Source organism: Ips typographus, linkage group LG3, assembly GCF_016097725.1.
Source record: "Ips typographus isolate SLU linkage group LG3, UJ_Ityp_2.0, whole genome shotgun sequence".
Classification (NCBI taxonomy): domain Eukaryota; kingdom Metazoa; phylum Arthropoda; class Insecta; order Coleoptera; family Curculionidae; genus Ips; species Ips typographus.
In genome coordinates this window covers 18,610,253-18,636,614 of record NC_138424.1, presented here as the reverse complement: position 1 = coordinate 18,636,614, position 26,362 = coordinate 18,610,253, and the positions used below count along the sequence as shown (strand labels likewise).

General features: G+C 36.8%; 2 protein-coding genes across 2 annotated transcripts in view; both read left to right on the top strand.

The window, feature by feature from the left end:
• Positions 1-26,362, top strand: part of Oseg2 (intraflagellar transport protein Oseg2) — a 346,413-nt gene that overhangs the window by 272,279 nt on the left and 47,772 nt on the right. The window lies entirely within an intron of this gene.
• Positions 10,946-23,695, top strand: LOC145726013 (uncharacterized). Its single transcript, XM_081974942.1, has 2 exons — positions 10,946-11,126; positions 22,039-23,695. Exon 2 carries the CDS (start codon positions 22,061-22,063, stop codon positions 23,546-23,548), a length of 1,488 nt encoding a protein of 495 aa, XP_081831068.1. The 5' UTR covers positions 10,946-11,126; positions 22,039-22,060; the 3' UTR covers positions 23,549-23,695.

Sequence of the window (26,362 nt, the reverse complement as noted above, 5' to 3'; positions counted from 1 at the left end):
ATATTGAATTTTTAGCCATAACCGTACATTCCAAGTCCTCATCGAAGAAAGCTACTCTCTTTCCAAGCATTTGTGCGCAGCTGTATCACAAGGTGCCGTCCTGTCCTTTCAACTTTACACTTTATATGCATCAGGCATCTCCAAGCACTACATGACAAAACTGGCATTATACTAGTTTAGGTTTTATGACCTCTCTTTCAATTTCGACCAGTTGTAATCTTTTGTTGCCAACTCTAAATCTATTGTTTTTCCAAGATTTCTAGACCCCGTTGAAGTCCAGAATTTTCTTGAAAGGGGTTTTAAAGATATCTTCGGGAGAAACTTTCGGCAGAATTCCACGGTGCATGTGCTCGGAAGCTTTGGTCTTAATATTGTAGAATTAACTTTATCCTCAGCCGCTATTTTCATCTTTTTCAGTGATGCCTTAATGGGCAGTGGCTTATGATAAGCCTTATCTTTACTTAGATCAAGAAATCTAAGAAAGCCTTTTTGCTTATCGAGAATTTTACTCCAGTCAATTTCTAGTTGTGTTTTTTCCCATTTACGAACTTCTGCAATTCGGTACCTATTTTCCAGTCCGACGATGAGTCCAGGTCCGTAAAAAGAAGCTGTGGCTCCTTGTTTTGCCGATTTGTCGGCTATTTCATTTCCTTCAATGCTTTCGTATTCATGCAGCCACATTAATGTGATTTTGTTGTTATTGCTGGCTACTAGTTGGAGGGACTCTTTAGTGTCTCATGCAATTGTTGCTAAGGCCGTTAGTTCAGCCTGACTGTCTGACAGTATGTAGACCTCTACGCCAACGCATTCTTGAGCTCAGAGGTATATTGCATGCATTTTTTATACGCGGACGATACTGCTATACATATACAGCAAGTCATACTACGCCCAAGCTGGAAAAATACGAATCGGCCACCAACGCGCACAAAACAGAATTAGTTGCGTTTACCCGGAAAAACACCAATTACAACTTACGCCACTTTTTGTGAAAAACACCAACTTCAAAAAAAGTGAAATGTCTTGGAGTGTTTGACAGCAGCCTAAACTTCTACTCCAATATATCCTATTTTGTCCAAATAACCTTCGCCGTCTCTCAAAAACTATATCCGCTGATGAATCCTAAATCCTAGCAATACACTAAAAATCTACAAAACCGTACTCCGACCAATATTTACCCCCTGCACCTGTATAGTTTATAATTAAGTATAGTATAGCAAAATAAATATTTTCTGGCGATAACGTCATCAAGGATTTATACTAGACTTCAAGACTTACATGCTATGACACAAATTGGAATACATTCAAAACTATATCGACAAAACAGCCGAAAAACTCTATACTTCGGAGCTAACCAGACATCTAGCAGACACAAGTTATGACTCAAACAGACGCCTAACACACACTGTCCTATTTATAAAAGACTGCCAATTTAATTTCCTGAAAATGGGTACTCTCAACACGGTTGAATCTATTGATATCTGTGCTTATTTGTTATTTTACTTTTCTTCATCCTCACAGAATCTGCAGTTTCTGTGTTTTCCCAGGCCTATCTGCTTCTATTTAGTTATTTTAGTTTACAGTTAGTACTAAAAAAAAAGTAGTACTAATCAAAAAGTCACGATAGCCTGCTGCTTGGGTTGGCGATGTCATGAGAAATAGCATGTAATAATTTTCCAAAACATAGTTCAAGGTAAAGTTGATGACCAACGAAGGGCATGATGTTCTTGGAACGAAAACGTTTTGGAGCAACATTTACTATACCAACTGTTTCGATGCGCAGCCAATAAGATTCACATGGCGATCATGATAGCCAACGTCTCTAATCAGATACGGCAATAGAAGAAGAAGGAAGAAGTGTTAAAAATAGAAATGACTTCAAAAGAGTGGGAAAGTATTCAGATTGGCAGTTTTATTTTAATGAAGCTTCTCCAGCCTTATGGAAGTTAAAACTAAGTGTAGCAACCATTGAGTAAAAAGAACAAATATTAGGAGGTAACAATAACCCCATTTGTCTATTGATGAGCGACGAGGGTCGGAAGTCGCCATATTAGTACACGACATTTGGGTGCGCATTCTCGTACCGCGCGGTTGAATGAATGTGATTGAGATGTCGAGGTGAACTAAAAACTCTAAATTAAAGGGAACATGCATAGGCGGCTTGTAATTTATGTAAATCAATGTACACAATCATTCATATGACAAAAAAAATTGATGGATACATTAAAAAATATACATTTTGTAGACAACAAAAATTAGCTTTTTTACATCCTTATTCAATTTACTGTGGTATTTGAAATTTGTAGCAGTGATAGTAAATAAAATAAAAAACTTGTTATGAATTCATAATAATCTAGATTTTTTTTAGGAACAATTTGCTGACTGAAAAAGTTGTTGATCATAAAGGAAAGGAATCTTATTACAAATGTTTGACTTGTAAAGAGTCTTTTGATGATCTGCGTGAAGTCAAATTCCACCAAGACCAACCGACATGCAAGTATTTCTGCGAGAGGTGTCGTCGACAGCTTGACACTAAACTTGCCATTGTGATCCATGTTATTGAGCATAATATGGAGGATGAACCGGAACCTGAATATGAATGTGAACCATGTTTTTTGGAATTCTACAATTTGGACGAATATGAGAAGCACCAAAACAGTTAGTACTAAAAAAAAAGTAGTACTAATCAAAAAGTCACGATAGCCCGCTGCTTGGGTTGGCGATGTCATGAGAAATAGCATGTAATAATTTTCCAAAACATAGTTCAAGGTAAAGTTGATAACCAACGAAGGGCATGATGTTCTTGGAACGAAAACGTTTTGGAGCAACATTTACTATACCAACTGTTTCGATGCGCAGCCAATAAGATTCACATGGCGATCATGATAGCCAACGTCTCTAATCAGATACGGCAATAGAAGAAGAAGGAAGAAGTGTTAAAAATAGAAATGACTTCAAAAGAGTGAGAAAGTATTCAGATTGGCAGTTTTATTTTAATGAAGCTTCTCCAGCCCTATGGAAGTTAAAACTAAGTGTAGCAACCATTGAGTAAAAAGAACAAATATTAGGAGGTAACAATAACCCCATTTGTCTATTGATGAGCGACGAGGGTCGGAAGTCGCTATATTAGTACACGACTTTTGGGTGCGCATTCTCCTACCGCGCGGTTGAATGAATGTGATTGAGATGTCGAGGTGAACTAAAAACTCTAAATTAAAGGGAACATGCATAGGCGGCTTGTAATTTATGTAAATCAATGTACACAATCATTCATATGACAAAAAAAATTGATGGATACATTAAAAAATATACATTTTGTAGACAACAAAAATTAGCTTTTTTACATCCTTATTCAATTTACTGTGGTATTTGAAATTTGTAGCAGTGATAGTAAATAAAATAAAAAACTTGTTATGAATTCATAATAATAAAGATTTTTTTTAGGAACAATTTGCTGACTGAAAAAGTTGTTGATCATAAAGGAAAGGAATCTTATTACAAATGTTTGACTTGTAAAGAGTGTTTTGATGATCTGCGTGAAGTCAAATTCCACCAACACCAACCGCCATGCAAGTATTTCTGCGAGAGGTGTCGTCGACAGCTTGACACTAAACTTGCCATTGTGATCCATGTTATTGAGCATAATATGGAGGATGAACCGGAACCTGAATATGAATGTGAACAATGTTTTTTGGAATTCTACAATTTGGACGAATATGAGCAGCACCAAAACAGTTGTTTTAGAGAAACTGTTGCTTCGCAAACTAATTTGAACAGTTCAGACTCAAATTTACGTTCAATCCATCACAGTGAAAGTGAACAACAAACTCAACATACTGCTGAAATTAACGGTCATCTTAAAATTCTTGGTTCAGACAATATTCTTGAAAAGTCGAAATATTATTGCAAGTACTGTACCATAGGTTTTCAGTCACAGTCTAACCTCAACAACCATTTGACTACTAACTTAGATGACCAACAGTATGGCTGTAACGAGTGCGGAAAGTTTTTTTTAGATAAACGTTCTCTTATAAAGCACTTAGAGATACATAACTGTCGAAAATCCTATAAATGCGACACACGGCTAAAATGTATTGCAAAAAGTGCAAAAAACCGTTTTAAATGTAAATATTGTGACACATTTTTTGCAGGTACATCTAATTTAAGAAGGCATATTAATATTCACACCGGTCAAAGACCATTTAAATGTAAATATTGTGACAAATGTTTTACACAAGCTGTTAATTTAAAAACTCATATGAGGAGTCACACCGGTGAAAAATCTTTTAAATGTAAATATTGTGACAAATGTTTTACACAAGCTGTTAATTTAAAAACTCATATTAGGAGTCACACCGGTGAAAAACCTTTTAAATGTAAATATTGTGACAAATGTTTTTCACTAGATGGTAATTTAAAAACTCATATTAGGAGTCACACCGGTGAAAAACCTTTTAAATGTAAATATTGTGACAAATGTTTTACGACTAAAGGTACTTTAAGCGACCATATTAAAACCCACACTGGTGAAAAGCCTTTTAAATGTAAATATTGTGACAAATGTTTTACACAAGCTGCTAATTTAAAAACTCATATTAGGAGTCACACCGGTGAAAAACCTTTTAAATGTAAATATTGTGACAAATGTTTTATGAAGAAATATAATTTAAGTAGACATATTAGGAGTCACACCGGTGAAAAACCTTTTAAATGTAAATATTGTGACAAATGTTTTACGACTAAAAATACTTTAAGCGACCATATTAAAACCCACACTAGTGAAAAGCCTTTTAAATGTAAATACTGTGACACATTTTTCAGAACTAAATCTAACCTCAATAGACATGTTAAGATTCATTCACATCGTTGAAAAGCCTTTTAAATGTAAATTTTGTGGAAAAGGTTTTTCATTCGTTTCTCGTTTAAGTGGACATACTAAGATTCATACTGATGAAAAGTCATTTAAATGTAATGTTTGTGGAAAATGGTTTAAGACTAAAGGTAATTTAAACGTCCATATTCATCGGCAAATATTTTACGCAAAGATCTAGTTTAAGTAGACATATGAGGATTCACACCAGTGAATAGTATAAGTGTAAAGATTGTACAAAAAGTTTTGCATTAGCATCTCGTTTAAAGCGTCATACAAAGAATCACACCGGTTAAAAATTTCCGGTTTTGAGCGTGTTTTTTATTTAAAATACTTCTAATATTAAGTAATATTTTTGCTAAAACAGCAGGATGAAAAATGAGTACTCTCAACACGGTTGAATCTATTGATATCTGTGCATATTTTTTATTTTACTTTTCCTCATCCTCACAGAATCTGCAGTTTCTGTGTTTTCCCAGGCCTATCTGCTTCAGGTGGTCTCTCAAGCGATAGCATAAGAGGAAACCTGTGATTGAGCGAAAGTTTTATTTCTCAATTTTACAAATTTTTTACTTTTTTCCCAGGTTGTAACCTCCAAGAAGTTTCTTAGAGTGTGCCAATTCAGAGTTGCTCCCAGAGCTTGGATGTTTCGTGTTCCTCTTTCAATTTGAGCTCGTGTTTACAGGTGTATTCCCCCAAGCCACAGAGGGGTTCCGGTCTTGTAAAAGGAGTCTCGGTCCCTTTTTTAGCCAGAATGTTAGCTTTCTCTTAATTCTGGAACCCAGAGCAAGGTGACTTTATTAGTTCCGCCGCTGTAGGACCTGTTCTCATGGCTCCTGTTATGCATAAGCATGCCAGTCTTCTAAGGGTAATCATGGTGGTATACATCCCTTTCAGAATGATTAGGTTACAATCCCAGGTTCTTTGTATATAGCTAAAAAGAGATGGACAGTACATACAGTAATTCAAACTGACTTAAAAAGTGAAGGAGTCCGCTGCGTGTGTGCAATTATCTTAGTCGAATGCTTGAACAAAATCTTGTCAACGCTCATCGTTGGTATTTTTTTCTTTACATGCATTGCGGCATTATTATAGAGTATGGCGCACGTGAAAACAATTTTTTGCGTGATTTCATCAGTGGTCCATATAGGTATAACAGACATCATCATCATCAATCAGCCTATATTGTCATTCACTGCTGGACTAAGCCCTTCCCCAGTGTCTTCCATCTGTTCCGGCATTTAAATGTGAACTTTGTGGCAAATATTTTACGCGTAGATCTTATTTAAAGCAACACATTAAGATTCACACCGGTGAAACGTCATTTAAATGTAAACATTGTGACATTAGTTTTGTATGTGCTTCTCATTTAAAAACCCATATTACTATGATTCACACCGGTGGAAAGCCTTTTCAATGTAAATACTGTGACGAATGTTTTGTGCATCGGTTAATTTAAAAAAACATATTATGATTCAAACTGACGAAGAACCTTTTAAATGTAAAGAGTGTGGAAAATGTTTTAGACAAAAGATTGCTTTAAACTTGCATACTAAGAATCATATTGGTGAAAAGCCATTTAACTGTTACATGTAAGGATTGTTTCTCAATTCCTTGAATGCACGAGTTTTATGTTTTTTATATACATTTTTTTTACTAAAAATATTGTCAGGGCACTGCAAAAAATTAAATAATTTGTAAATATTTTATTGTTGCAATTGTGCATTCAAAATCTTGCTCGCAAGTTGTCTGCTTATGGAATAACTATGGGTAGGTTCTGGTCCGTAATGAAACAAAGGGATCAATTGATGAAAACACAAAACAATGAATAGAGAGGCATTATTACCAAATTAAAAAAAAATTGTTCATTTTGTATCCATTTAATAGGAAAAACACAGGACCGACTCAAATTGTGTACGCCCAGAACACCAACGGAATTGCATACAAAGTTAGAGCCAATCCTACAGACGAATCACATCAGAATGCTCAGACTCGTCTCTTAAAGTCACATGCATTTTAATGTCAGATACATGCCATTTTCCAAATTATTTTCATCCCTGTCAACCAAAGGGTATACCAAATTAGAGAGGACTTAGGTGCCAACTTGGCAGCAAAACCGTCTACTGCTTTAGATAAAACATAATTTCTCTTCCAGACCTGATCTCCAACACGATACTTTACATCTCTTGTTCGAAAATCAGAACGTTGCTTACTTTGAATGTAAGATTTATGAAGTCGTTTCAGAACTTCTTCATAGATCTTAGGTAATTCCTGAACTGTATCGGGGTTATGCACTGTATCAGAAATTTCCAGTTTATTGTCGGCATTATCACTGATGATTAAACCATAAATGGTCCATCAACAAGTACATTTTTGGCAAAGTTTAAAAATGCAGGAGAGAAACCAGTAATTTCATGTTTAGCCAGTCTAATACCTGGGCAACTTGGAAAATAGATTTATCCCATTATTGCCGTGATTATTACTTGGTTGATGCAATCCACCACAACAAGAACGTACTGGTTTCCCGATTTTGATCTTAAATAAGGACCAATAAGATCAGCCGACAATAACTTCTCCTTCTTTCTGTTCTTCATCAGTCCTCCTTTGTCCACTCCTGAACGTAGATCTCTTTCATCCGCTTCCATGCATTTCTGTCTTGTGCTGTTTGAGACCATCTTTTCCTCGCAATCGGTTTGATATCGTCTAGCCACCCTACGGTACGCTTAACCAAGCGACAATAACTGGAAAAGAGAATTAATATTGCGGTATTGACCCATAAGACCTGCCTGCGGTAAATGACTAGATTTACTAGCAGCGCAAATAGTGCATTTCCTAACATAACGGTAAACAGCCATATTTGCCCAATAATACAGTTCAGCAACTCTAGACAACGTTTTAGAGATGCCTAAATGACCGGCTGTTTCATGATCGTGAAACTTCTCAAGAATTTCCTATCTATGAGCTGTAGGTACAACAATTTAAAGAAGAAGAGGTTTCTTACAATGAGGTTCGAGAGGTCCTCAACAAACTGTGTTTTCCCTGAGGTTTTGAAAAGGGCAATAGTAATTCCAGTGTTTAAGAAGGAATCCACTGAGATGTTAAATACCGACCCATTTCTATACTTCCTGTGGTGTCGAAGGTTGTAGAAAAATGTATGGCTTTAGAGATAGTGCAGCGCTGTGAAGAAAATGGTCTATTTAGTAAATCCCAGTTTAGCTTTAGTTGTGGCAGAGACGCTGTAAAGGGTATTCTCAGGCATCAGTACAGCACTGTCCACTTCTGTGACCTGAGCAAGGCCTTTGCAGTGGCGGCTCCTCAATAAGTGCACATGTGCACGTGCACTCCCAAATTTTGAGTCCAAAAATGCATGTTTTTATTATAAATCTTATAATGATTGAAATAATTTTCTATTAATACCAAGTATTAATCTTGGAAATAAATAAGCTTTTATTAATAAATAAACGAAATCTGGACGAATTACGGATCACCGCCGCCACCGTGCACCGTGTGCCGTGGTAAAATCAAGTGCACAGCTCATGGGTATAGTAAATCTGATTGGTCGAACTTCCGCCGTCCGCCCCCTCTGTACCCCGCGACTGTCTAGAGTCAGTCGATGTTTTAAGCTGGCCCGTGTGCACAATTAGATCGTGCACTCGGGGTTTTTCTTATCAGTCACGTGTTATTTTTCTTCGCGACTTTTTAAAATGCCTCGAGTATTTCCTAACGTTAGTGTGCAATATTTGAAAACAATTACATATTTTAAAATTGTAGGAATTTTGGGCGTGGTCTCAAAAAATTTTTCGCCTGCGGCGCTAGGCCCTTCTTTTGTGCACTACCATTCAAATTTACTACGAGCCGCCACTGGGCCTTTGACTCTGTGAGCGCACAAAGTGTTGGCCTTATCCCTTCTTATTTGTCACAGAGATCTCAGATGTTACAATGTCTTGATTGGCGTGCCCCAGGGTTCAATTTTGGGCCCTATTTTTTTTTTTAATATACATAAATAACTTGCCCTCCATGAATCTGGACGCTAGGTGGGTTTGCCGATGACACCACAATGTTGGTCAGGGGCTGTACATTGGGGGAGGTTATGCATAGGTCCGACGCGGCAGAACGTGAGTTAGAGAAGTGATTTGACTGACTTTCTCTACCAGAGACCTGGAAGTGGCCAATGATGGGATTACGTCGGCAAACTTTTTGAGCGTTCTCGTGGACCGCGTCTGAAATGTCCGAAGAAAAGTAATCAAGTTTGACGCCCTCTAGCGGCCAAACGGGGCAAGTTAGCGGTGCCCGCTCAACGTCACGTGATAGCTCTAATCATTAGCCACTTACGATCATTTAATATGTCTATAAGGTACGTTTCAAATAATCAAGTTATTCGCGATTTTTTGGGAAAATGCACCAAATATTTGTCAACATTAAGGGTTTTCCTGACCTATTATACTGACCGCCGCCTGAATTAAAGTGGTTTTTAGTAAATATTTTGAAAACGGTTAGATTTACATAAAAACTACAAGAGTGCAAAATTGTTCCTAATGGACCACTAAACCAAACTACGTAACGTTTGAACTTCAATACAGTTGCCAGTATACAGGGTGTGCACAAAATTGTTAGCGGATCATTATTTTTGCTCCACCAGTACACAATTTTTTAGATACAATGTTTTGCCCTACAGCAGTGAAAAGAGCAGTTCAAAACGATTTGTTTGAGTGGTTGACCACTCTGAACTCCCAAAAATAACCAAGCTACAGGGTGTTAAAGTATTGAAAAGTGCATCAAAGTAGTTTTTGGAAAATATCTCGAAAACGGTTAGAATTACAAAAAAAAACACCACAAAAACTACAAAATGCTTCTCAAGCAGTCGAAAGTCTTCCAAAACAGTCTAGAAGTTTCCAAAAGCTTTTAGAACGCTTTAAAGGCTTCCAAATGATCTTCAACTAGTCTAGAAGCTTTTAAACAAAATCAAGGCAGTCTAAAAGCTTCCGTATGCTTTTAATACAGTTTAAAAGCTTCTAAAAGTTTCTAGAACCGTTTACAAGGTTTCAAATGCCTTAAAAGCAGTCCAGAACCTTCAATGTTCCTAAAGTAGTCTAAAAAGATTTCAAAACAGTGCAGAAACACCAAAATGCTTCTAAAACAGTCGGAAGCCTTTTAAAACAATCTAGAAGCTTCCAAAAGCTTTTAGAACAGTCAAATTTCTAGAATTCAAAAAAAGTAAAAATATTTGCATCTCTGAAAGAGTTTTGTGCTTTTTAAAGCTTTTTTGAGGAAAATAATGTTGCTTAATAAGCGCTTTTTTCACGATTTTAGTGCTTTTTAATCCGGACTCTAATGGCATTTTCGATTGGCAAGTTTAGTGCAAAACTAAAGCATCTGTATCCTGCTCTATCAAATGTCATTGAAACAGTGTGGCAATACACTGGTTTTGCACTAAACATGCCAAGCGAAAACGCCATTAGTATGAGTATGGATGTTTTACTTTCACTTATACACTCACTACTCCACAGTGGAAATATGGAACAATGATAGGACTACTTCTTTTTAATTAAATTAGGTAGCTTTGAGTGTAATTGTGCAAACCGTTGGCCTGCTACAGCCTTCCAAATAGCGAAAATTCCAATGTTTAATAGAAAACCAGAACATTTAGAGAGAAACTGATGAGAACAAAAACTGTAGATTAAAGGAACAAAAATCTGTTGTTGCCACTGATTTCGTATAGATGCGGCAACGCTGGAATCACAAAAATATTTTAAATGTATTCCTTATGGTCTTATACTTAATAAAATTTTTGTTTCAAACATGTATCATATTTTTTCTGCAACACTTATACCAGTGCGTATAAGTTGCCCATCCCTACTGCAAAAAGACTAATGTCACTGGGATTTCCACTGTTTCGCACATTCCTATTCTTCGACTTAAGAGTAGTGGGCGGTTATGTCTTTCTCTCTCTTGTGCCTACCACGGCTAATGTAGTAGAAAAAGACAAAAAGTCTGTGTATTACAGATCCTGATCTTATAAGAATCGGTTTAGTTTTTCGGTCCCCTTCCGCCAAAATTATCAATTAACAATTTATTTATCTGTATTTACATTTATGTTTTTTGTCTTGCTGTTTCCGAATTACAAAAAAAAGCCTAAAAAAGACGTGCGTTTAAGTTTAAAATAACTGTAAATAATAGTGTTGGTTTGTGTCAATTAGCAAAAACGTTTTAGATATTTGGGTTTCACCCCTCAGTATTACCCTCTGTTTGTGGATTTCAGGTAAGCACTAATCATTACCCCCTGTATAAACACATTTTTGTCGATTTTTGTGCTTAATCATTAATATTGACTTTGCCAATGATTCCAAGTTGTTTTTATAGTTATCTTTTGCCAAAACAAGAATATAAACATAAACACAGGTTATAAAACCTTATATTTATTACTTAAACTGACTTTTGGCTGTTTTTAACGCTCTGCTGGCTTGTTTTGTCTGGTTTTATTATGTTTATTACTAAAAAAATCCTGGAAACAACATCATGAAAACATTTCCTGTATTTTACATTTTTAAATATGGTGGAAACAATTCTCCAGGCCCATTGGTTGAAAATGTTGAATTCAACCAATCAGAGAATTCCGTTCATGTCAGACCATTTCACACTAGCCAACTTCACTTGTTTTTTTAGTTTTTTTTACTGTGTGTGCAGTGTTTTAAAGTAATCTTTATTAAAAATCTGTTTTTTGTGGTATTTGGACTGAATCCAATTAGTTTTTAATTACAGAGTGTACAGGGAAACTAGGTAAGTAAATTACACCTAAATTTGGTTATTTTGATTCATATTCCCATTTATAATAACATGCTTGGGTTTGATTGTATGTACTTGCAGCAATCATAGTGTTATTGTCATCTTTTACTTCCCATACAGATTGATTTGCTCAATAAGGGCCCTTTTTTAAAATGTACTTGTCTTATGCCTGTTTTTCCCACACTTCCAAGTCAATTATTATAAGAGTATAACTAAAGCTAAGTTGAGGTTTGAATGTGACAGATAAAGGGCAAAATAACACAGTCTAAACTAAACTTTAGACTGTCAACTCAACTTGGTTAATGTTAAGGAAAGGGGCATGTAGGGTTTATAGATGTAATCATGAAGCAATAAAGTGTTTCAACCTTAGTTTTAACATTGATAGTGCAAGTAATTGGATTTAAGGCCAAAACTAACAACACCATCATGGTTTTTTTCAACTATCCAACTTATATTAACATTTCTTCAGGAGTCTAGAAGGTGATTTGCACCATCATACTTTAACCGCCATTTGCACTGTCAAACTTCAAGCCTAGCTTAAGTTAAGTGTGATTGAGACTGTGACTTTATACAGCTCTATTCTACACTGTGTGAACCACTTTTAACTTAAGCTTGCCTTAAAGTACAAGGGTGCAAATGAGGGTAAGTCAAGCTTAAGTTAAGTGTGGTATAGACTGTAACATATACAGGTGAAAACATTACATTCTGAACACACTTAACTTAAGCTTTGTTTGAAGTATGATAGTGGTGAATCGCAGTCGAGTTGGCAGTTAGTGACAAAGTCACATGTCAAGTTAAAACATAAAGTTTAAAATACAAAATATGAATTATCCAAGAGAGGAGAAGCCAAAATTAACAAAATATCAAACCTCTTATTCAATGCAACGCAAAAAAATACTCCAAACTTTAAGATAAAATATGTATTTTCAAAAACTAAAAGCCAAATTAGTAAATACAATTAAAAAACTTTAAATTTGTCAGTTCTTCCATTTTATTTTCCTGATTGTTTGGATTTTATATTTTTTGTAATTATAATAATTTAACATGTGACTTGTATCACCAAAGAGTGATTGCACCATCTGAGGCACCATCATATTTAAACAAAACTTAAGTTAAAAATAGTTCAGACTATGACTTTTTTGTTTTGTCACATTCAAAACCAAACTCAAATTCAGTTTCAACAATTAGGAGGCTAGCTGCAAAATTATTTATTTACTATAAACTCTACAGATATAAATATCCAATTACAGAGTAGGAAACAGAATCTACATTTGTTTTAAATATGTACTGTCTAATTATACCTAATATGAGTATTATTTAAACTAATTAGATTAAATTAATTCATTTGTTCTTCTTTTAAATTAATTCAAACCTACACTAAATATATCAATAATATCCTGAATTTGGTTATATAGATTACACATATTGAAACACAAAAACTCAATCTAGTCAATTCAGAATTACCTACTTATAAAATTGTGTATCAGTTTATACAGGAATAGATGCGATTTTTCTATGATTTTCTAGAGGTTTAAGATTGTGTGTTTTCATAACCTCAAATTTGGGAATATGGATTTCAAACCTACCAGTTTCCTTATAATATCTTAAGAATGTATTTTGCACTCTTTCAATGGTGTATTTATGATTGTTATAGTATGTACTGTCTTTGTTATTTGGTGCATTCGAGACCTAAATGTCAACTCTGAATCAAAACCAGTCACTCCAAGATCCTGCATTTCTGAAACCTGAGAGCCATCCCATCAGTGTTTTGTCTTTTTGTAGGTGAAGTTTATTAGGCTCATTTTTCTAGACAACTGAAGGACACAGCTCTTGCTAACATTAATATTAAGTTCAAAAATTTGACAATCTCATTGCCTACCCTGCAGTATAATTTCAAATCATCAGCAAACATCAATACAATTTGTAACCCCACCCACTATGCTGTTGCAAAAACATAAGAAATCCAAGGTAAGAATCTTGCAGAATACCTGAATTGGTCAAATAATACTTTGACTGAAATCCTTTAAGACTACCTGTGTTGTTTCCTATTTCTTAAATATGAAAATGTTACCAAATTTCCATGAAAGCCAAATTCGTTCTTCAATTTGGACAGCAAAATAGAATGTGACACCTTATCGAAGGCTTTTGTAAAATCAGTGTAAATCACATTGACCTGGCATTTGTTATCCAAATTTTCAGCAATGCATTGGGCAATATTACACAGATTTGTAGATTGCACGAAAACCATGCTGATATACACTGATTTTCTTGTGTACAAAACCATAATAGTATATTCTATATTAAGAGCGGAAAGTATATTGTTGCGAAGCGAACTTTTGATTATTAGTTAGGATTTCTTTAGTTATTTGTTGTTACCCCTGTATGTTATGTTGCTTTGTTTACGTTCTACATTCTTTTGTCTGTGTTCTAGAAAATCCTGGCTCCGTTGCTTATATAGAGAGAGATTTATGTTATAGCTTAATGAGTGTGAGAGAGAAAGTCTATTTCATGAATATTTGGGAACTTTCTAGAAACCATGGAAGCCTATATAAGCAGCTGAACCAGGCCTGGTTAGTTAGTTGTTGAGTTGATGATTGTAGTGAAGTCGAAGTTGTCAGATTACGAGGTTAAGTGTCAGTGTCAGTTTATTGTTTGTAAACAATATACAGTGTTGTATAAGAAGTGTGTCATTAAGGAGTACGACGGTACATTTGGTGTCAGAAGTGGGATTGGAGAATCGAAGAAGAGATCCAGAGGAAGACAGAATAAACCGACAAAAGCAGAAGGTGTGTTGAATGCCTGTGAGTACACGACAACAAAGCGCCAAAATGGATGAAGGAATGAAACAACTTATGGAGATGATTCAAGCAATGAAAGCAAGCCAAGACCAAAAGTTCGAAGAAATGAAAGCAAGCCAAATAAGTCAGGAGCAGTTCGAGGTGTTAAAAGCAAGTCAGGACCAAAAGTTCGAAGAAATGAAAGCGAGCCAAGACCAAATTAAAGACCAGTTTCAACAACAAGATGAAAAATTAGACCGAGTAATAAATGAAATTAAAGGAGAAATGGACAACAGGATGGAAATTTTGGAAGAAAAGGTAAATGAGAGGATAAGCGGTATGGAGGAGACCGTTCAGACCTTGCGAGAGGAATTTGACAAACTACAGGAAAAGTCTTCAAAGCCAACCGTAGTCGCCAGTTCTAGTGTCTGCTCAAATATTAAGCCACCAGTTTTCGACGGTAAGACCTCATGGCAGGTTTACAAAAAACAGTTTGAGGCTGCCGCAGAGGCCAACAATTGGACATCAAGTGACAAAGCCACTGCCTTGGTTTTGTCACTTCGAGAAGAAGCACTGGAGGTTTTGCAGACTTTGGACGAGAGCCAGTACAAAAACTACGACGACTTAATCCAACATTTAGAGATGAGATTTGGAAATAAGCACCTAGAACAAGTATACGAAGCTCAGTTGTCTAGTAGGACCCAAAGAAGCACGGAAACACTTCAACAGTAGGAAGCCGACATTGCTCGATTAGTTTGTCTGGCCTATCCAACGGCCTCTCACGACATTAGAGAGCGAATGGCAGTACGGGCTTTTGTACGAGGTCTTAAAGATTGTGACACAGAGCAAGCAATACGATTAGCGAGATGCAAAACATTGCATGATGCTCTTGCCTACGCTTTGGAGTTTGAGGTGGTCAAGCAAGTATCACGAGGACATACTCGAGTGCGTCAAGTCAGAAGCCTTACACCGGAACCGAGAAACCGATATTCCAATTCAGATCACACAACTCAGTCAGACTTGAGTCGTCAGCTGGAGGCATTTCGAAAAGAACTAATGGGAGCGTTAAATAGAAGAAGTCAGAACAACCGAAACGCTCAAACCACCACGTTTACTCGGTCATTGGAATGCTGGAACTGTGGAGAAAAGGGGCACATTCAATCGCAGTGCCGCAAACCTAGAAGAATGCAGAACCAGGAAAACGAAGAGTAGCCAGTTTTCCGGGGCAAAAGCTGGCTATGCAACACTGTCAAGCCCCACCAACCATAATTAAAGTAGCCCGTCTTCAGCACGAAAACACCAGCTTAATAGTGACCGGTAAGATTTGCGGCCGGGATTGCCAAATGGTTGTTGATACCGGTTCTTGCCATACTATCGTAAGGCCGGACATAGTGAAACACTGCAGGATTAGCGACACTGGTACAAAGTTTATATTGGAAACTGCCGCTGGTGAGTCAATGCCTGTTCTGGGAATCCATGAAGCTGAAGTGAAGCTTGGGCGACGTGTCTTCAACCATACCGTTTTTGTGGCCAACATAACTGATGACGTCTTAATGGGCTTAGATCTTATGGAGCAACACAAGTTCCAGCTGGATTTGGAGAATAGACTGATCAAGACTGGACAAGACGAGATTGTTATGATGACACCCGAACAAGATATGCGTGTGAGGAAAGTCACGTTGCAGGAAGATGTCAACTTACCTGCAAGATCAGAGACCATCGTAAAAGTTAATTTGGACAGAAAAACGGAATTGAGCAAACTTCAGCTGACAGAACCGAGTTATGAAGAGGAAGATGATGCTGTGAAGAAGGGAGTTCTTGTAGCCCGCACCCTAGTCCAGCAGAAAAACGGCCAAGCATACGTAAAAGTCGCCAATTTGAAAGAATGTGGTCAAAGACTAAAAAAAGGCGATATAATGGCCAAATCCGAACCAGTACTTATGGTGACTAAGGAGTCGCACGAAACAAAACCAAACCCCGACAGTGACCTTCCTGAGTGTTTGGTGCACTTAATGAAAAAGACGAGCTCAATTTTGACTGATCAAGAAAAACAGACTTTTGGCCGTTTGCTTCACGACTACAAGGACGTGTTCGCCTTAAATGAAACGGATTTGGGAAGAACTCATTTAGTGAGGCATAAAATTGAAACAGGGGATTATTTGCCCATTAAACAAAGACCCAGACGGCTCCCATTGGCTAAGCAGGCAGAAGTGGAAAATCTTATACAGGACATGGCGGATCGCGGCGTCATTGAGCCATCCACCAGCCCTTGGAGTTCTCCTGTGGTACTTGTTACTAAGAAAGATGGGTCGACAAGATTCTGCGTGGACTATAGAAGACTAAATGAAGTTACTAAGAAAGACAGTTATCCCTTGCCCAGAATAGATGACACCATAGACACTCTGGCTAACGCAAAGTGGTTTTCCACCTTGGATCTAAAAAGCGGATACTGGCAAGTGGAGATGGATCAACGGGACAAAGAGAAAACTGCCTTCTCAACTGGAAATGGCTTGTGGCATTTTAACGTCATGCCTTTTGGACTTTGCAATGCTCCGGCAACCTTCGAAAGATTAATGGAAACTATTCTACGAGGATTGACTTGGAAAACCTGTCTTGTTTATTTAGACGACATCATTATTATGGGCAAAACATTTGAAGAACACCTGCAAAACGTTGAAGAAATCTTCAAGAAGTTCAGAGGGGCAAACCTGAAATTAAATCCGAAGAAATGCAGCTTTTTCCAAGAAGAAGTCGAATACTTGGGACACGTTATATCGTCAAAAGGAGTAAAAACCGACCCGAAGAAAACTGAAGCTGTAAAAAATTGGCCTGTTCCGAAAGACAAGCATGAATTAAGAAGTTTTCTGGGATTGTGTTCCTATTACAGAAGGTTTGTTCGTGGATTTGCTGATATAGCCAGACCCCTACACAAATTGACGGAGAATAACCAGCCCTTCGAATGGACTACAACATGTCAGGAAGCCATGGAAGAACTGAAAGTAACCCTTTGTTCTCCACCAGTTTTGGCTTTTCCACGACCTGGGGAAGAGTTTATTGTGGACGCAGATGCTAGTAATATTGGTTTAGGCGGAGTTTTATCTCAAATCCAAGATGGTGAAGAACGAGTGATCGCCTATTTCAGCAAATCACTATCAAAGCCAGAGAGAAATTATTGCGTAACCAGGAAGGAGCTGTTAGCCGTAGTGAAAACAGTCGAGCAGTTTCACAAATACCTGTACGGACAACGATTCAGACTAAGGACGGACCATGCCTCTCTGAAATGGCTATTTCAATTCAAAAATCCAGAAGGACAAATAGCTCGATGGTTGCAAAGACTTCAAGAATATGACTTCCAGATTGAACACAGAAAGGGACGTTTGCACGGAAACGCGGACGCAGTGTCACGAAGACCTTGTGTGGAAGGTTGCAATCACTGTAAACGCCTGGAGATAGCTGAATTTGGAAAGCCTTGTCGAAGGATCGCTCTGAAAAATGACATCGCATGGGATCGGGAAAACTTGGCTGCCGATCAACGAGAAGACCCCGATTTAGGACAGATAATTAACTGGAAAGAGCGTGGAGAAAGACCAAATTGGGAGGAGATTTCCGCTAAGTCTCCAACATTAAAGGGATATTGGGCATTATGGGAGTCCCTTATTATTGATGGAGATTTACTAAAAAGAAAATGGGAAAGTCCGGATGGGAAAGAAGAACGACTACAGGTAGTTCTGCCAAGAAACCGAGTTAGTGACGTACTGAAAGAAGCCCATAATGGAATTGGTGGAGGGCACTTTGGCATCAACAAAACGTTAAATAAAGTTAGGGAAAGGTTCTATTGGCTACAAAGCCGCTCAGATGTAGAAGATTGGTGTCGGCGTTGCGCAGACTGTTTCAGTAGCAAGGGTCCCAAAACTCGAAGCCGAGGATGTATGAAGCAGTATATTGTCGGAGCTCCGTTTGAGAGGATTGCCGTTGATGTAGCTGGACCTTTTCCCAAAACTAATTCCGGAAATCGCTATGTCTTGGTCGCAATGGACTACTTCAGTAAATGGCCAGAAGTGTACGCAATACCAAACCAGGAAGCCGCTACTGTAGCAGAAGTTCTGGTTGACAACTTCTTCTGCAGATTTGGAGTACCGAGGGAGCTGCATTCGGAATGGTGGAACGTTTCAACCGGACACTAGACAACTACCTAAGGACAGTCGTCGATAACAATCAGACAGATTGGGATCAGCACATTCCGTTGTTCCTGATGGCTTATCGATCGGCAGTACATGATTCCACTGGCCAAACACCAGCTAGTGTTGTCTTTGGAAGGGAGCTTCGTTTGCCAATGGATCTTCTTTTTGGACGACCGGAAGAACCCCCAGCCTCTTGTGATAGCTATTCAGAAAAATTGGCGCAACGCTTGCATGTGATCCATGAGGAAGTTCGGCAGAAGTTGAAATTTGCAAGCGACCGACTAAAGACAAGATATGACAAAAGGGCCAACAGCAGCGGATTCCAAGCCGGTGATCAGGTCTGGTTATACAATCCTGCTCGAAAGAAAGGAAAGTCGCCGAAGCTACAGAGGTCATGGGAGGGACCCTACGACGTTATAAAGCGTCTGAACGACGTCGTCTACAGAATACAGCGAGGACATCGGGCGAAAATGAAAATAGTTCACCTGGATCGACTTGCACCTTACCGACCACCCAAAGCTGGTGAAGTTGATGATCGGGACGATCAACTCTAGGAGGGGGGCAGTGTTGCGAAGCGAACTTTTGATTATTAGTTAGGATTTCTTTAGTTATTTGTTGTTACCCCTGTATGTTATGTTGCTTTGTTTACGTTCTACATTCTTTTGTCTGTGTTCTAGAAAATCCTGGCTCCGTTGCTTATATAGAGAGAGATTTATGTTATAGCTTAATGAGTGTGAGAGAGAAAGTCTATTTCATGAATATTTGGGAACTTTCTAGAAACCATGGAAGCCTATATAAGCAGCTGAACCAGGCCTGGTTAGTTAGTTGTTGAGTTGATGATTGTAGTGAAGTCGAAGTTGTCAGATTACGAGGTTAAGTGTCAGTGTCAGTTTATTGTTTGTAAACAATATACAGTGTTGTATAAGAAGTGTGTCATTAAGGAGTACGACGGTACAATATATTTGCCGCTTGCACATGAAATTTGCAGCTTGAGGCGAAGCCGAACGCTGCAATCATGTAAAAGCGGCAAAAGTACTTTTGGCTCGAAATTCGGCAATCATGTAAAAGCGGCAAAAGTACTTTTGGCTCGAAATATAGACGATATTTTTTCGACGACTGCTGTGGGGTGGATTAGAAGGACAACTCACATCATTTTCGTCGCTCGAACTCATTGTCACCGATAAATCACTTTGACGGAATGTGGTTATTTCAAACAGGTATGTCAAGCGTTGTTATGGAAACGCCGAAAAAAGTTGGTGAGTAGATTGTTAGTAGAAAGCGAAAACGCTCTAGAGCAGAAAATCTCTCTTTCTGCTCGCGCGCGGCAAATAACCCCTTTCTGCTTCTAAATGGAAGCGTACATGAGGTACTTTCAAAGTAAGTCGTCGAAAAACATATTTGTATATAATAGATTCAAATAACTTGGCAGGACATGATAGTAAAGAAATAGGCCTGTAATTTTGTATATCAGATGTTTTCCCTTTTTTGAATATGGGACATACCTACTATGGTCTCCTTCCATTTTCCTGGAAAATTTTTTGTTCCAAAGGAGGGGTAATTACTGTACTTCTTCTTTTATACCTTTGAAAAGGACTTAATACAAGTCAAACCAGTGGGAAAACTGTGATGTTGTGTTATTTTTAGGATTAAGTAAATCATTTTTGAAAAACCCAATCAAATTAATGTCACTGTCATATTCCACAATGTATTTTTACGGCAAATGGCGACCTAAGTCAAAACCAACTTAGAATCAAACTGTTTTTTAGCTTTTTTAACATAAAAGTACATTTGTAACATGTAATACATCATTTTAATGCAAAAACAAAATAGCGTCCATAAGAAAACAAGAAGTTTATGATGGTATCTTGGTATCTCGAGACCGAAACGTCGGAATTGAAAACGAAATACACAGAAAGATAGTCCTTAAAAAGTTGCTCTAACAATGTTGAAGCCAAATTTAAGAATTTTTGAAATTAGCGAAAATACAGCACTTTTTTGAAAATGGCCGTTTTTGGTTCTACGAAAATAATTCAAAAACGAAGCAAAAATTAAATATTTTTAAAACGGTGTTGGATTGCCTATTAGATTCTCTAAAACTTTCCCCATTTAACCTTTGCAATAGCTCTTACGGGAAGCGAGATCCCTGTATAGAGAATCGTAGAACATACTGTATAAGTTTTGTCAATGTCTCTTAATTTAGTTTCATGTACTTGATTGTATATTTTTTGGGTATTGTATTCTTGTGACGAAAATATCACAGAAAACATGTTAATAAATTTGAAAGGTAGCAAATTTTATCCAATTTATTATTTACTAGTGAAGGAGTAATGAGTTTGTTTTTGGCGCAAAAAACTGAAATACTTATGATTCTTGAGACATCAGCAAATATGTGGATTAATTCAATGCTTCTAGTATGTATAGAAATGACCAACAGTGTGGATTATTTTCACAGCTTTCTTTAAAAACTATCCTTGAAATAAAGTTATTTTATCTACTCCTAGCATGGTAATCATTCATTACATAGCTCATTTTGAGTTACGTAATGAGCGATTTTACCGCACTAGTGCGATAATAATCGATTTTATCGCACTAGTGCGATAAAACAACTTTAAATGAAAATTTCTGCTGTAATTGTTTATTGAATTTAAACATAACTTTGATACATTTTTTCATATCGCCTTTGACTTGGCAGGCAACAAGCCAGATACCACGTTTGCGGCAGCTTCTTCAATATCTGACGGAAGTTCTTCAGACATGTTCATAACGAAATGCACTTTTAAAAATTTGTGACTGACACTGTTAAATTGTCGCTTAAGTAATATGTGGAAACAAATGGCCACCATAGCAACAACACCAAAACAGTACAGCGTAGATGACAAAATTTAAGGGTAACAAATAACTACCCGTAGCAAGCATATACGAGACGTTCCTAAATAGTTCACATTGCACAAAATATGAATTTTCTTCTTACTTTACGCTGCTTCTGATGGTCGTAGATAAAATGTTGTACATCACCCGTGGGGTATGGCAAATTAACGTACTCGTGTGATCACCACAACTCGGTCTACGACCTCGTCGTGGCAACACTCCCACTCGTGACTATAAAAATGCTCATACCCCACTAGTAATGTAAATAACTATTAAGTGTTATATTCTATTATTATATACTTTTATCGTTGTCGTTTTATAAAGATTTATTTCATCATCATCAAGGTCTCAATCTCAGTTTTGTAATTGCACTTCAGGGCGTAGGTTTAAGTAATAGTAATCTGTAAAAAGTAATACCAAATTAAGAAGCAAAGTGTACTCAAAGTATTGTTTTTTTTTAGTTCCCCATTGAATATTCGTACATGTCGTTAGGATGTCATACTATAATATTGCGCTTTTTCTGTAGTGGTTGTGAATCCATATTAACCCCGATTTTTTTTAGGTACAATTTGCTGACTGAAAAAATGGTTGATCGTAAAGGAAAGGAATCTTATTACAAATGTTTGACTTGCAAAGAGTGTTTTGATGATCTGCGTGAAGTCAAATTCCACCAACACCAACCAACATGCAAGTATTTCTGCGAGAGGTGTCGTCGACAGCTTGACACTAAACTTGCCATTGTGATCCATGTTATTGAGCATAATATGGACGATAAACCGGAACCTGAATATGAATGTGAACAATGTTTTTTGGAATTCTACAATTTGGACGAATATGAGCAGCACCGAAACAGTTGTCTTAGAGAAACTGTTGCTTCGCAAACTAATTTGAACAGTTCAGATTCAAATTTACATTCAATTCATCACAGTGAAAGTGAACAACAAACTCAACATACTGCTGAAATTAACGGTCATCTTAAAATTCTTGGTTCAGACAATATTCTTGAAAAGTCGAAATATTATTGCAAGTACTGTACCATACGTTTTCAGTCACAGTCTAATCTCAACAACCATTTGACAACTAACTTAGATGACCAACAGTATGGCTGTAACGAGTGCGGAAAGTTTTTTTTAGATAAAAGTTCTCTTATAAAGCACTTAGAGATACATAACAGTCGAAAACCCTATAAATGCGACACACGGCTAAAATGTATTGCAAAAAGTGCAAAAAACCGTTATAAATGTAAATATTGTGACAAATTTTTTGCATATACATCTAATTTAAGAAGGCATATTAATATTCACACGGGTCAAAGACCATTTAAATGTAAATATTGTGACAAATGTTTTACACAAGCTGCTAATTTAAAAACTCATATTAGGAGTCACACCGGTGAAAAACCTTTTAAATGTAAATATTGTGACAAATGTTTTACACAAGCTGCTAATTTAAAAACTCATATTAGGAGTCACACCGGTGAAAAACCTTTTAAATGTAAATATTGTGACAAATGTTTTACACAAGCTGCTAATTTAAAAACTCATATTAGGAGTCACACCGGTGAAAAACCTTTTAAATGTAAATATTGTGACAAATGTTTTACGACTAAAGGTACTTTAAGCAACCATATTAAAACCCACACTGGTGAAAAACCTTTTAAATGTAAATATTGTGACAAATGTTTTACGACTAAACGTACTTTAAGCAACCATATTAAAACCCACACTGGTGAAAAGCCTTTTAAATGTAAATATTGTGACAAATGTTTTACACAAGCTGTTAATTTAAAAACTCATATTAGGAGTCACACCGGTGAAAAACCTTTTAAATGTAAATATTGTGACAAATGTTTTACACAAGCTGTTAATTTAAAAACTCATATTAGGAGTCACACCGGTGAAAAACCTTTTAAATGTAAATATTGTGACAAATGTTTAACGACTATAAGTTCTTTAAGCGACCATATTAAAACCCACACTGGTGAAAAGCCTTTTAAATGTAAATACTGTGACACATTTTTCAGAACTAAATCTAACCTCAATAGACATGTTAAGATTCATTCACATCGTTGAAAAGCCTTTTAAATGTAAAGTTTGTGGAAAAGGTTTTTCATTCGTTTCTCGTTTAAGTGGACATACTAAGATTCATACTGAGGAAAAGTCATTTAAATGTAATGTTTGTGGAAAATGGTTTAAGACTAAAGGTAATTTAAACGTCCATATTCATCGGCAAATATTTTACGCAAAGATCTAGTTTAAGTAGACATATGAGGATTCACACCAGTGAATAGTATTTTAAATGTAAAGATTGTACAAAAAGTTTTGCAATAGCATCTCGTTTAAAGCGTCATACAAAGAATCACACCGGTTAAAGATTTCCGGTTTTGAGCGTGTTTTTTATTTAAAATACTTCTAATATTAAGTAATATTTTTTGCTAAAACAGCAGGATGGAAAATGAGTACTCTCAACACGGTTGAATCTATTGATATCTGTGCATATTTTTTATTTTACTTTTCCTCATCCTCACAGAATCTGCAGTTTCTGTGTTTTCCCAGGCCTATCTGCTTCAGGTGGTCTCTCAAGCGATAGCATAAGAGGAAACCTGTGATTGAGCGAAAGTTTTATTTCTCAATTTTACAAATTTTTTACTTTTTTCCCAGGTTGTAACCTCCAAGAAGTTTCTTAGAGTGTGCCAATTCAGAGTTGCTCCCAGAGCTTGGATGTTTCGTGTTCCTCTTTCAATTTGAGCTCGTGTTTACAGGTGTATTCCCCCAAGCCACAGAGGGGTTCTGGTCTTGTAAAAGGAGTCTCGGTCCCTTTTTTAGCCAGAATGTTAGCTTTCTCTTAATTCTGGAACCCAGAGCAAGGTGACTTTATTAGTTCCGCCTAGTTCATTAATTTTGCCTAGACGTTTCCAGTCAGAATTGCAATATCCTGATTGAGATAGCCATTGTCGATTCTGAAAGAGGTATTTCTAATTGACTCCGAGTATTTGGTTCTCTTGTGTATTTTGGATCCATCCGCATACCATTTATATGGTGTGTTCGCTCAGACGGTAAGTAACAGATTCATTGGTCCACTCTTTCTTGTTGCTTAACGTACTTACAAAGTTATATTTTCTAATAGTTTCATCTGGCGGATACGTCAGATGAAACTACCGCTGTAGGACCTGTTCTCATGGCTCCTGTTATGCATAAGCATGCCAGTCTTCTAAGGGTAATCATGGTGGTATACATCCCTTTCAGAATGATTAGGTTACAACCCCAGGTTCTTTGTATATAGCTAAAAAGAGATGGACAGTACATACAGTAATTCAAACTGACTTAAAAAGTGAAGGAGTCCGCTGCGTGTGTGCAATTATCTTAGTCGAATGCTTGAACAAAATCTTGTCAACGCTCATCGTTGGTATTTTTTTCTTTACATGTATTGCGGCATTATTATAGAGTATGGCGCACGTGAAAACAATTTTTTGCGTGATTTCATCAGTGGTCCATATAGGTATAACAGACATCATCATCATCAATCAGCCTATATTGTCATTCACTGCTGGACTAAGCCCTTCCCCAGTGTCTTCCATCTGTTCCGGCATTTAAATGTGAACTTTGTGGCAAATATTTTACGCGTAGATCTTATTTAAAGCAACACATTAAGATTCACACCGGTGAAACGTCATTTAAATGTAAACATTGTGACATTAGTTTTGTATGTGCTTCTCATTTAAAAACCCATATTACTATGATTCACACCGGTGGAAAGCCTTTTCAATGTAAATACTGTGACGAATGTTTTGTGCATCGGTTAATTTAAAAAAACAAATTATGATTCAAACTGACGAAGAACCTTTTAAATGTAAAGAGTGTGGAAAATGTTTTAGACAAAAGATTGCTTTAAACTTGCATACTAAGAATCATATTGGTGAAAAGCCATTTAACTGTTACATGTAAGGATTGTTTCTCAATTCCTTGAATGCACGAGTTTTATGTTTTTTATATACATTTTTGTTTACTAAAAATATTGTCAGGGCACTGCAAAAAATTAAATAATTTGTAAATATTTTATTGTTGCAATTGTGCATTCAAAATCTTGCTCGCAAGTTGTCTGCTTATGGAATAACTATGGGTAGGTTCTGGTCCGTAATGAAACAAAGGGATCAATTGATGAAAACACAAAACAATGAATAGAGAGGCATTATTACCAAATTAAAAAAAAATTGTTCATTTTGTATCCATTTAATAGGAAAAACACAGGACCGACTCAAATTGTGTACGCCCAGAACACCAACGGAATTGCATACAAAGTTAGAGCCAATCCTACAGACGAATCACATCAGAATGCTCAGACTCGTCTCTTAAAGTCACATGCATTTTAATGTCAGATACATGCCAATTTCCCAAATTATTTTCATCCCTGTCAACCAAAGGGTATACCAAATTAGAGAGGACTTAGGTGCCAACTTGGCAGCAAAACCGTCTACTGCTTTAGATAAAACATAATTTCTCTTCCAGACCTGATCTCCAACACGATACTTTACATCTCTTGTTCGAAAATCAGAACGTTGCTTACTTTGAATGTAAGATTTATGAAGTCGTTTCAGAACTTCTTCATAGATCTTAGGTAATTCCTGAACTGTATCGGGGTTATGCACTGTATCAGAAATTTCCAGTTTATTGTCGGCATTATCACTGATGATTAAACCATAAATGGTCCATCAACAAGTACATTTTTGGCAAAGTTTAAAAATGCAGGAGAGAAACCAGTAATTTCATGTTTAGCCAGTCTAATACCTGGGCAACTTGGAAAATAGATTTATTCCATTATTGCCGTGATTATTACTTGGTTGATGCAATCCACCACAACAAGAACGTACTGGTTTCCCGATTTTGATC